The 12,356-nt window shown below is 34.6% G+C and overlaps 1 protein-coding gene across 1 annotated transcript in view; it reads left to right on the top strand.

Annotated features, from left to right (window-relative positions):
• The window catches only part of LOC109843710 (TATA-binding protein-associated factor BTAF1), a 49,556-nt gene that overhangs the window by 28,038 nt on the left and 9,162 nt on the right, over positions 1-12,356 (top strand). The window contains 8 exon segments of the mRNA XM_020412665.1: positions 5,241-5,360; positions 5,436-5,644; positions 5,646-5,892; positions 8,658-8,906; positions 8,908-9,197; positions 9,737-10,226; positions 10,333-10,401; positions 12,258-12,356. Coding sequence (XP_020268254.1) covers positions 5,241-5,360; positions 5,436-5,644; positions 5,646-5,892; positions 8,658-8,906; positions 8,908-9,197; positions 9,737-10,226; positions 10,333-10,401; positions 12,258-12,356 — 1,773 coding nt within the window.

The following is a 12,356-nucleotide window of genomic DNA, read 5'->3' on the forward strand; positions in this document are numbered from 1 at the left end:
TAACTCTATCCATCTATAGATACTTACTTATGTTTAGCCTGTATCTTTATCTCTTACTTTATATATACACACACATATCACGCGTGCGCGCATATATGGACATATGTAGGCACACATGAGGAGAGGGTAGAGAGGAGAGGGAGACTTAGTTCCTACTAAAAGAATTTGTCATTTGAAAATGAACCTCCCATTTAAATCAATAAGGACTATTTGAATTGCAAGTTTACACAGTATCTTGTTATCTCTCTCACTTTCATCCCGATCTGCAAAATTCATAACAAACTACTGGCCTAAGATGGATTGATTGAGTTTCCTTGAAGCTTCAATGACATGGACACCCTAGAGTTCCAAGTTGTATGGATATATGATTGGGGCATGTATTTTCTAATCTAGCCATTTATTAACATATCAACAATGTTAACTTTTATGCGTTAATTTTTTAGGGCTTAAACTGTTCCTTAATCCACCAGAGGAGAGTCTGTTCCGTCTAGTCTGCACAAAATGGATATGGGAAGGGCTGCAAATCTTCTTTGAGTGCAAGAACCCCCTTTTCTTGCTTCCTGTATATACCTATAATTCTATATATACATCTGCATGCGTGTATATATGTACATATATACATACTTGCATACACATATATGTATTCATATGTATATATGTATAAATATACATACATATGCATACATCCACGCTCTTTTTCTTGCTCCCTGTACACATGGAGGCATGTGGACACATGCATATAGTTAGAGAGAGATTAGGCTACTCTGGGGAGGATTTCGAGCCAAATACTTGCCATTTGAAATGATTTTTGGTCTTTTATATGAATGAACCATTCTGTTAAAGTTGACCTTCAGTATCTACACTAAAAATTAATGGAGTGTTTCATCCCATGCATTTAGGAGATGAATGTGGACATTCTAACTAGAAACTAGATTTGTTTAACGGTGTAGAAAACTTTGGACCTAACAAGAGTTGGCATATGAAGGTTTTATTTGTTTAGATTAGGACTGAATATTTGGAACAAGATTTTTAGAACCTTTTTCCACTGTACATTTTCTACCTATTTAAGATGTGGAGAAAAGTAAAAATACTTGATTATGTGCTTTTAGAGACTTTCAATGATATTAATCAACTTCAAAGGATTAGATGATGCAAAGGAACTCTACACTATGAAATTCCCATCAAAAGGACTATTTATGCCCATGCTCGCACGGATTCTTTTGATTTCTTTGATTTATATATGTTGGTTTTATACACCCTTCGAAAACATTAAATTACAAGTTCCCCTAGTGTAATGAAAGAGATGATTGATTATATTTCTTTGTAGACTATATGTTACAGATCATATTAATTTATGGTTAAATTACACTAAACCCCTAGCGTTATGGAGTAAATCCCTAATAACTTTCAAAATCACTCTAAACAATCCAAGAATTTTCAAAAATCATACTAAATTCTCCATAATTTTCGAAAACACAGTAATCCTACGGTAACTTTTGCAAAAAAACGTCCAAAGTTAATACTATTACATCTAACGTGGCACATGCAACCGACATGACTTGAAAAGAGCAAAATGCTACTTAAATTATTTAAAAATAACCTTTTTTGCCTTTTTATATTTTCAACCCTAAAACCAGAAGTCGCTTATTTATGTCATTCGTTTTCCTATTGCTCGCTTCCAGGATGTGATTGCAAATCCTAGTTTTTTTTTTTAATTTTTAATTTTGTTTTAATTGTCCTTCAAAATACCTTTTTATGTTGTTATTTTTCTAATTTATGGGGCTTATGTCCAAAATGTGGAAACTTATTGGGGTTTTAATTATTTCTGAAAAGTCTTTTTTTTTTTGGTTTAGTGTGATTTAAAAGTTATTGGTGGTTTAGTATGATTTTTGAAAGTTATTGGGGGCTTACGACAAAATGTTGAAAAGTTCATGACACGTGGCATTGTTTTGTGCACTTAGGTGGCGATGTTTTGTGCCTTTACGAGTAGTTCACCAATCTCATTATATATAATGGAGGGGTTTGAGTCCCAATCCTCTGAAAAGGACTCGTGTTTATGTTTGTGTGCGCGCGCATTGAATTTCTGCGAAAGTGATTACAATAATGGAATATGTTTTCTTAATGCTCTCGTTCTTATGATAATTCTATCCATAGCTTTAAGGCTTTTTTCCCCTTTTTCTAGTAAATCAAAGTGAGTTAGCTTTAAGGCGGGGTTTTGAGTTAGTATTGGATTGTCTAGATTGACGTCTTTAGCTTGTTTGTCTTGCCCCTTATGTTTGATTTCTTGTGGCTATATCTCGTGTCAATTGGTGCTTTGCTTGAACTCGTGCTGAACCTGGACTAGTTTCAAGAATAACATAAAGCCTTCAGATAAGGTTAGTATCATTCATAAATTCCATCCCTGGTTACAAAAATTTTTTGGATACCTAGAAGGACATTTTGAAGAATTTTAGTCATAAGCTTGCACCTTTTGCCTGTTATTGTATCTTGATGCATCAACAAGATGTCTCAAAATTATTCAAAATTTGGTGCATCCTACTTTAAATATTGTGGATTAAGAGTAACATATGGGATTCGCAATTTGAGTGGCTCTTTGTTGAATATAAAGTGGATGGATCTTGCTTCGAAACCTTTCTGGAAGGAGCCAAGAATAGTTCAGTACGCCAACGATTAATGCAACACAACCTTAATACATGCTGATATTTACGTGAACCTTTTGTCCTGTTGAACAACACGTGTAAGTGTAGAACATAATTACCTGTCTAGTTATATACTTTACCCTTCAATTCTTTTGGCAGCCGATATTCACGTAGTTTTTTAGAAGAAGTTTCTGGGCTAATTTACATGATTTAATGCAATGAACAATATCATATGATAAATGATATTTGTCAGATAGTTTGTGTTCACTCATTGTTTTTATTGTGCATAGGTGTGGACAAAACTCTCGCTTTCTATTCTTCGTTTATTATAACTACATTCCATAAATTCTGTCTTTATCCTATGTTTCTGTATCCTTTAAATTCAAAATCTCCACCCCCGCTAGAAAAAAATAAAATGGAAAAAAAGAAATTAAGACCAAAATACATGCATGCATGTACTTTTTTTTGTCTGTGTACATATATTCTAGGGAGTTCTTGTTAATCCGAAGATAGGATTTCACAAACCCTTGCCCTTGTGAGTTCATTCTGAATGGTATTGGTCAATCTTTATGGATTTTAAAGCAAATGAAGTAGTCTCTTGTAATAATGACCGTGGTGGGATGTCAGAAAGTTTTTATTACTATTCCTGAAGTTGACTTATAGACTGTTGTGTATGCAATATGCACACCCTTTCATGCACAGATGTTCAGAGATATATGTTTATATTATATGCATGCATTTATCTGGATTTATTCCATTTTGGACAACAGTCAAATCCAGCGACTAGCTATAAAATTGAAAATCAACAACGTTCAAATTTATGTACATGATTTAAGAAGATTTCCCCAATCATAGATCTAAGAAACATGCTAGTCTTCACCTTTTATTTTATGCTCAAGGGAAGCATGATTAAAATCAAAATTATGATCTTGTCCAGTCTTGTTCTCTAACAGCCTGGGTTTTGACCTTTGTGATATAAAACTGGGGTCAAAATTTTGATTGACTGGACCCTTAATGTTTTGCTAGGGTAGGTGGAAAAAGAAAGGGTTTGGGATAAATTACTGTTCTTCTTTCTAGTTTTCCCGTGTGCCAAAGGTTGGAAGGGACTTTCCTTTTTCTTCTCTTTTCTCCTGTTTCCTTACTGGCATCTTACACTCTCCTCTCTTCTCTTTGTGGAGGTAGGAGTACCATACAACTTTTTCTCAAATTTACCGAGTGGTTAGATATTGAAGTCTGATATGGATATTGTATTCTTTGGGTCAGATCAAAATAAACCTGGAAGCTGATAAATAATATGTAAATATACTTAATATGCATTCAAATGGTTCTTCTCTTATTCTCCGACACATACTTTATTTGTTGAGGGGCAAAAAAAATTGGAAAGGAAATAATGTGAAATGTGGAATGATAAAGAAATAGTACAACATGATAGGAGAAGATATTTTCTAGTTCTCTATTTCTTTCCTTCAATGTTTTCTCTTCTTTTAGGTCATAATAATGGACAGCCCATGTAGAACTCATATGATATACTACAATTGAATATCATGGCATTCCGTCAATTCCATAATCAGCATTAGGAGGTGCAAAGTAGCATCAATCTCATACAAATGAACAGTTACCAACTTTTAAAAACAAGATACTTAATTGAAAAAGTTTTAGCGTATAAGAAATAAAATAACTCCACCGTCATTAGCATTAAAATAAATTGTCTTACATATTTAACATATATTAAAATGATCTAATGTTCAGTGCTGAGAGAAACATATCTCAAACATTAGCTTATATGAAAATGATCTCCTAATTAGTGCAAAAATAAGATTACTTAAAGTTTTAGGTGATCTGAAAATTGAAATATTTCACAATAAGTTCTTTTCAGTAAATATATTATTTATCGAGTTTATTTGGCACAAAATACTTATGTAAGTTAGAATATTAGTTCAAAATTGACTTCATTTTATTAGTAAATACAACATTAGATTTCATCTACGTGTTATTAGTTCGTCAGCTATGGAAACTACTTCACATTCATTTCCCTAAATGGACATTTTTCTAATATATCTATATGTAATCTGTTGTATCAGATATTTTGTTAGGTGATATTTCATTAAATCTAACCTAATTTTAACTTGTAGAAAAACTGCAACTTGTAAATATTAGGGCTGATGGTTATGATCTGATATTTTTAATCTAAAGGAATGAAACTCCTGAAATACCAATACCAGGAAATAAAACTCAAAACCAAACATGGAGGTTTCTGAACTAGCTAATATCATTGATTGTTTGTTGCCACTCTAAATGATGTGATCAATTATAACGAAGTGCATTATCATTTGGCTGGCTATCATTGCATTATTATTTGAATGGCTATCAATTGAATGGGCTATCATATGAATTTGAATGGCAAGTATTTGTTTCCATTTCTTGGAAGTTGCCAATCACTGCCCCTCCCTCTTTATTTCTCATTAATACTCTCGGATGGCTGTGTTTTTGCAACTCATTCCACCTTTGCATATGTGCCGTGTGCAGATATAAATATTCAAACTTTGATTATCACATTTTGTATCCTGTAGTTTCCATTTCTTACCTAAAATCTATGTGCAGAACAATTTACATGTTACTGTCTCGGCCTCAGTTGCTTCTTCTGTTGTCTGGATGTCAGAGCTTCCGGCCAAACTTAACCCAGTAATTTTGCCCTTGATGGCTGCTGTCAAGAGGGAGCAGGTCAGGATCTGAAGCTGTGCAGTAGTTATCTATATTTTCTCTTTGTAGTCTTTTAAGTTAACTTTCCACATTCAGGAAGAAGTGTTGCAACTGAAGGCTGCAGAAGCACTTACTGATCTGATTTTTCACTGTGTTGGACGCAAGCCTAGCCCAAATGACAAGTTAATTAGGAACCTATGTAGCTTGACATGCTCTGATTTTAATGAAACACCTCAAGCAGCACTTGTCACGTCAATGGATGTAATTGAAGATCAAAATTTGTTGAAAAGTTAAAGTTCAATCGGTTGATGAAGATAGGTCAAGGATAGAAGGCTTCATAAGCAGACGTGGTTCGGAACTAGCGTTGGAGCATCTTTGTAAGAGGTTCGGGTCTTCATTGTTTGACAGACTTCCAAAGCTTTGGGACTGCCTTACTGAGATTTTCAAAGCCGTAAATCCTCAAGATCAACCTCTTACAGATGACCGAACAATATTAGAAATTGGAGACAGTTTAAACCGCAAGGATCCACAAGCTCTGATAAACAATATCCAGGTTTGTTTTCCTGTACTATCAATTTTGATTGAATCTTGCTATCATTTTACAGAATATTACTTTTCGCTTGAATGTTGAATTTTCTTCTTGTTGTCAATGATTTTAGTTATTAGGTCTCCGTGAATCTATGTTGCAGGGACACTTCTATGATAAAGCCATACTTATCCCGTACCCAAGCCCAACACTCCTTGCGCGTTCATTGAATATATGCATATATTATTCAGACGTGTACTCAATTAGATAATACATTACTTAATTTAAAACACTCAATTATATAATACATAATAAATGAAACATAAAAATGTTACAGAAATTTTGATTCTCGTTTCATGTCAATAAAAAAACAATATTTGATCTGATGTAAATTATTAAATTGCAATGTATATACAGTCGTGTCCCTGTCCCCTACTTCTATAAATTTGCTGTGTCCCATACGCGTGCCCGTACCCGTACCCGTACCCGTGCAACATAGCCGTGGATCATACAAAGCCATGTCCAGACTTTTAACTCATGCTTAAGCATTTAGGCTTTTCTGTGCACTGTCTGTTCTGTTGGTTATCTGTGGAAACTCAATGGGTTGATGTCTTACTGCTATAATGATTTTACTGTAGATTTAGTTCAGTTTCTTCTGGTCTTTACATTTATTAAGAATCACAATCTTGTTTTTTCTTTGGAAGATTCAAGGTGTGAGCTCACATATAAATGTTAGTGAAGCGTTAATTTGTTTAGAGTTGATGTCCATGGTCTTGAGCTTTTTTAAGAACTAGTCTTTTGCCCGTGCGAAGCACGCGCTGACTTTCCTCTCTATTTGTGTAATTCACTCCTGTACACCCCACTGTTATTATGCCTACCCCACTGTTCAACATAAAAGTTATATTCCTTGCAAAACGAATCAAAAAGATGATAGTCACAAGGAATTAAACGCATCGTGACAGTTTACACAAAAACCATAACAACCCCTTAACTTCATATAAAATTAATGTCCTTTCAATTTAATTGCATTTACTTTTCTATCTATCTCCCTCCAAAGCAAGTAAAACCTTTCAAGTTTTCTTGATATACTTGTAAAAGGACTTGGCTACTCTCACTATCAGAAGGTAGTGGGGATATTACTACTATAACAACCATTTATGTACTTTAGTGGATCCTTCCAAAAAAAAAATTGGAGCCTTCCTTTCCATCCACAATCTATTTACTTAAGCAAAGTAAAAGAACACAATGTAAAGCATGATATCACATTAACTAATGTGATGTGAGGATACAAAAGACATCCTCTGCTTCAGTTTACTATTTTCAAATTTCAAAACAACAGCCGATGATATTGTTCGAAAGAAGTATGTGAAATTTAAAATACATGAACCTGAAATAGTAGTGTCCTTTTGCAAACTTGTTTTTTCTTCGTAAGATTCAAGGTGTGATCTCACATATAGTGAAAGCTTTAACTTGTTTAGAATTGATATCCATTGTCTTGAACTTTTTTAAAAACGTGTCTCATTTCTACTTAGTCTTTACTGGTTTTTCTTCTCAATCTTATGTGAACTAGACTCCATGCATGTGCAAAATTCATGTCAGGACTTGATTTCCTTTTTTCTCTTTTAAAAGATAAATTTAGATATGAAATAAGTTTGAAAGGCAGCTAGGATTATTGTCCTTTATTTCTGAATTAGTTTATTTTCGAATGAAGATGAATTAAAGATCTTACTAGTTGGTACCAATGTACCATAGTCCAATCTAGGAGCAGCAACTGTTTCAGTTAAATTGATTTGTCATTTTTGTCTTGTTATACTTTCTAGTTGTTTTTTCTTTTTGTCCAGAGGAGGTGCATATAAAATTTGGTCTATCGCCTTCCAAATATGTAAATCTGTAATTCATCCTTTCTTTCCTTGATGTATATGCATATACATACACATACACATATATACATATACATACACAGATATATATTCTTCTCTAGGTTTAAGGGTTGGTAATACATGTAATGATGTGAAGGATGACTGCCAGTAGCATCCTTACTAGTTAACTGCGTGGTATTTAATGTTCTGTTTATTTACATGTTTCGATATGAGAATAAATTTTCACTGTAGACCCAAACGGAATTTTAATTACCAAAATCGACCGATTTTTTTTAATTACCAAAATCGACCCGTTTTATGCCACATAGGCTTAATCCAGTTTCCTAATTAGTCGGGGTCTATGTAGCACGGACACAGATCCGACACGGCCATCCGACACGCCGACACGAGGCAAATCCTAAAAAATACATAGGATACGTGTGTTCGACACGTGTGTCCGACACGGACACGACACGACACGGCTTCATGTTATGCGTGTCTGTGCTTCATAGGTCGGGGTTGCCAACCCCGACTGTTTAGGAGTTGTTAAACCCCGATTAGAAGCCTTAAAACCCGGTTTAACAACTCCTAAACAGTCGGGGTTGGCAACCCCGACTAATTAGGAAACTGGATTACGCCTACGTGGCATAAAACGGGTCGATTTTGGTAATTAAAAAAAATGGGTCGATTTTGGTAATTAAAATTCCGTTTGGGTCTACAGTGAAAATTTGTTCTTCGATATGATTACATTATAAATCATTATCCTGTCCAAGTTTCGTCTGATTTTCTGTATCTAACTTGCAATTTAAGATCATTGCATACTTTTTGTTAGCTTTCCGTGGTGTGCGTTATGTGTTTAGTCGGCTTCTGTTTTCCCTATCCTTTTTTTCCTCATCGCTTTTGTCTCCTGCTTTATTTTCATACGTTCATCAGGTGGTACGCTCAATTAGTTATATGGTGGATCAGACATTACAACCCAAATTCCTCTCTCTTCTTCCATGCATACTTGGGTGCTTGCGTCACTGCCATGTTGCTGTTAGGTTAGCGGCTTCGAGGTGTATAACCTCCATGGCCAAGTCTATGACAGCTTTTGTAATGGGAGCTGTTATTGGTAACGTTATACCTGTATCAGAATTCAACTCAGTTCAAGCAAGACAGGGAGGCAGGATGCTTGCTGACCTTTGAGTTAGTTCAGGGTTTAAGCTCGGAGCTGGTGCCTTATGCTCGTTTACTTGTTGTTCCTCTTCTGAAGTGTATGAGCGACTGTGATCTTGCTGTCAGACAGAGTGTAACGCATAGCTTTGCTGCTCTTGTGCCTCTTCTGCCACTAGCTAGAGGACTTCCTCCTCCAATTGGATTAAATGATAGTTTATCTAGAAATACTGAAGATGCACAGTTTTTGGAACAGCTTCTCGACAACTCCAGTATTGCTGATTACAAGCTCCCCGTTGACCTTAAAGTGTCATTAAGGAGGTATGAAATATCCAAATTCGCTATGTATGTCCATTCAGTTGTTTAAATACTTAGGCATATCAATTCTTACTTATAATGTGAAGTCAGGTCATCTAACGTTGTTGCGAAAATAAATAAATAAATATGACTTTCCTTCCATGATGTCCATAAACTGTTATGCATTAATAAAAATTTTTTTTCAAGAATTTTAACTTTTTCAATATTTAAATGATGCTCTCCTAGAGTTTTACGGACTGTAAGCTCATTTATAATCATATTTTATAAGATTATAAGGACAATTTTATTAACTCTTTATTTTTTGGAGTTGGATCTTTAATGGTTTCATTGAGTTGCATAAATGTAAAACACGATTAATGATTTAGCTGTTAGAATGATACTATAGATGACTTGCTGTTAGGTACAGATGTAACTCTATCATGGGCTGCAATGCTCATGCAATGGCAAAGGTTTACGGTATCTGGTTTCTCTCAGGAGTTATTTTGTTGCATAGTGCTGCCTTTTTTTTTTAATTTACATTTGATTATTGTTCCCATCTGTAGGTACCAGCAAGAAGGAGTTAACTGGTTATCCTTTTTGAGACGATTTAAGTTGCATGGAATATTGTGTGATGATATGGGACTTGGGAAAACTCTTCAAGCATCAGCAATAGTAGCTACTGACATTGTAGAGCAACGTGCTTGTAATAATGGGAAGGACCCTTCATCTTTGATTATCTGTCCTTCAACATTGGTTGGGCATTGGGCTTATGAGATTGAAAAGTTTATAGACAAATCTGTGATTATCACTCTTCAATATGCTGGTTCTGTTCAAGAAAGGACGTCACTTCAAGAACAATTTGACAAGTGCAATGTCGTCATAACATCGTATGATGTTGTCCGTAAAGATATTGACTATCTTGGGAGGCTTACCTGGAAATATTGTATTTTAGATGAGGGACACATCATCAAGAACCCAAAATCTAAAATCACTTGTGCAGTAAAACAGTTGAAAGCTGAGCACCGCCTTATCTTGAGCGGTACCCCTATCCAGGTTGGGTTTAGCCCCTATGACAGTTATTTAATCAGTATATTTTGTTGACTTCTGAGCAACACTTCTCTATTTTTATAACTATATCATGATTTCACTTGTACTGCAGAATAATGTCTTGGAGCTGTGGTCTCTTTTTGATTTTTTAATGCCTGGGTTCCTTGGTACAGAGAGACAGGTAAGTTTACATCCTCAGAGTTACAAATAGTTCTTTGTTGTTAAGATGCAGATGTTGAATTAGTCTCGTTGTTACTAATCTTGAATCTGCTTATGAGCTCTGCTGCCTCTCTAGATTATTATACTGTCTAATATTACAGAGCTGGAGATAAAATTTTCTTTTGAATGTTGTTAGCTGACTTACTTGAAAGGCTGATCATATGTTTTGGGTTAAGGCTTACTGTTCATACTTTATTCTAAAAACAGATGTCCAGCAACAAACACACTTTTTTACATTGATATCTCTTGAAATGCATTCTGCAGTAAATATACCACATAGTGATGAGTGAAATGTATTTATTTGTTCAAATTACTAGGAGGAATAACTGGGTGTGTAAGTTAGTTTGACATGTTTTGCTGATCATGTTCAAGTAATACATCTCATATCTGTACATGGGAATCAGGGACTGATCCGGAAATTTTTTTTCCTTTGGTGGATACATATACATTTAATCATATAAATTGATAAGTTATATAATGTAAGCTCTTCCAATAGAAAAACTTATACAATGATCACGAAGATCTTATAAATAATGTTTTTTCATTATCATGCTCATATCACTATATGATCATTTTAATTATCATAAACAAATTAATAAAATACTAAGTTTCAACAATAATCCATCACAACTGTTCTCTATGTGGGGCACCGCATAAATATTTTATGAGGGTAGCTATGTAATTTATAGGTAAATTTCTCACAAAAATTGGGACATGTGGGGACATGTGCCCCCACACCATACATGCTAGATCTGTCCTTGATGGGAGCTAATATCTGACATTGTGCACTTGATGTTGCAATCCTTCACTTTATCTTGAGTCTTGAGTAATGACTTCTATATTTTTGTGTCTTTTCTATCAATTGGATTTTGATTAATTTCTTATTTTGCGTGCTATTAACTCATTTTCATTCGCGGATCTCCTATAACAATTTTGTACTTTATCCGTTACTTTCTTCTATCGACTTTAAAAAATAGTCTGCTGATCTGTATTGAAAATAATGTTTTTAGACTTTCATTTTGATTTTTTCACATTCTTTAGGGATTTACTTACAGGGTACCTTATATTTTTCCTTTATTATGTGATTCAACAATCAGTTTATGTCTATTACCAATAATTTCCCAAGTTCTTCCTTTTTTATTACTGTTTCTACTTGCGTGTTTACCTTGTCACAGGGATTGCGGTTCCAATTATCTAGAAAAGTTCTGCTTCTAATTATAAAGTTTTGTACGCATACACCCATTTATTTTGTTGTTCCATCCTAGGATTGGTTGATCAGTTATAAAAGACAGCTGTGAGTATACGTAAGGTGCTTGAAGGCAAAGAAAACCTTCCCATGGCATTATTAAGTGATCATGAACTCGTTCTCAAATATTTGGTGCTACATTTATCGGACTGGAAGGGAAAGAAAACTAATCTACTAGGGAAAGGAGGGTCTCATTTTATTAATAGCTATCATTTTATTTATAGGTTATTGTATAGTTGATGCTATTTGATGTGTCATACGCTACCTTAAGTTGCCCTTTTAAGTTGGGTTGTTTAGTCTTATTTATAATTATGTGCATATTACTTTCTTTTCCTCCATGAGAATACCTTCTGCAGTGAAACACTTGTAGGTTTAGAGCTTCGACAACTTTGATAGAGAATTCTGGGCATGTTACTGGTGCTTAGATGGAAATTACTTTCTGTTGGATTCTGACGTCATATGGGTTTTGCTGATTCCATAAGTTTGATTGAGTTGGCATAAACAAAATAAACAAAATTTGTCTCCTTCAATATATATCCTTGTTGTTCTACATGATGGGGTTTCTTATGCAGTTCCAGGCCACCTATGGGAAACCACTTTCGACAGCCAAGGATTCGAAATGCTCTGCTAAGGATGCTGAAGCAGGGGTTCTTGCTATGGAAGCATTGCAT

Source organism: Asparagus officinalis, chromosome 5, assembly GCF_001876935.1.
Source record: "Asparagus officinalis chromosome 5, Aspof.V1, whole genome shotgun sequence".
NCBI classification, from domain to species: domain Eukaryota; kingdom Viridiplantae; phylum Streptophyta; class Magnoliopsida; order Asparagales; family Asparagaceae; genus Asparagus; species Asparagus officinalis.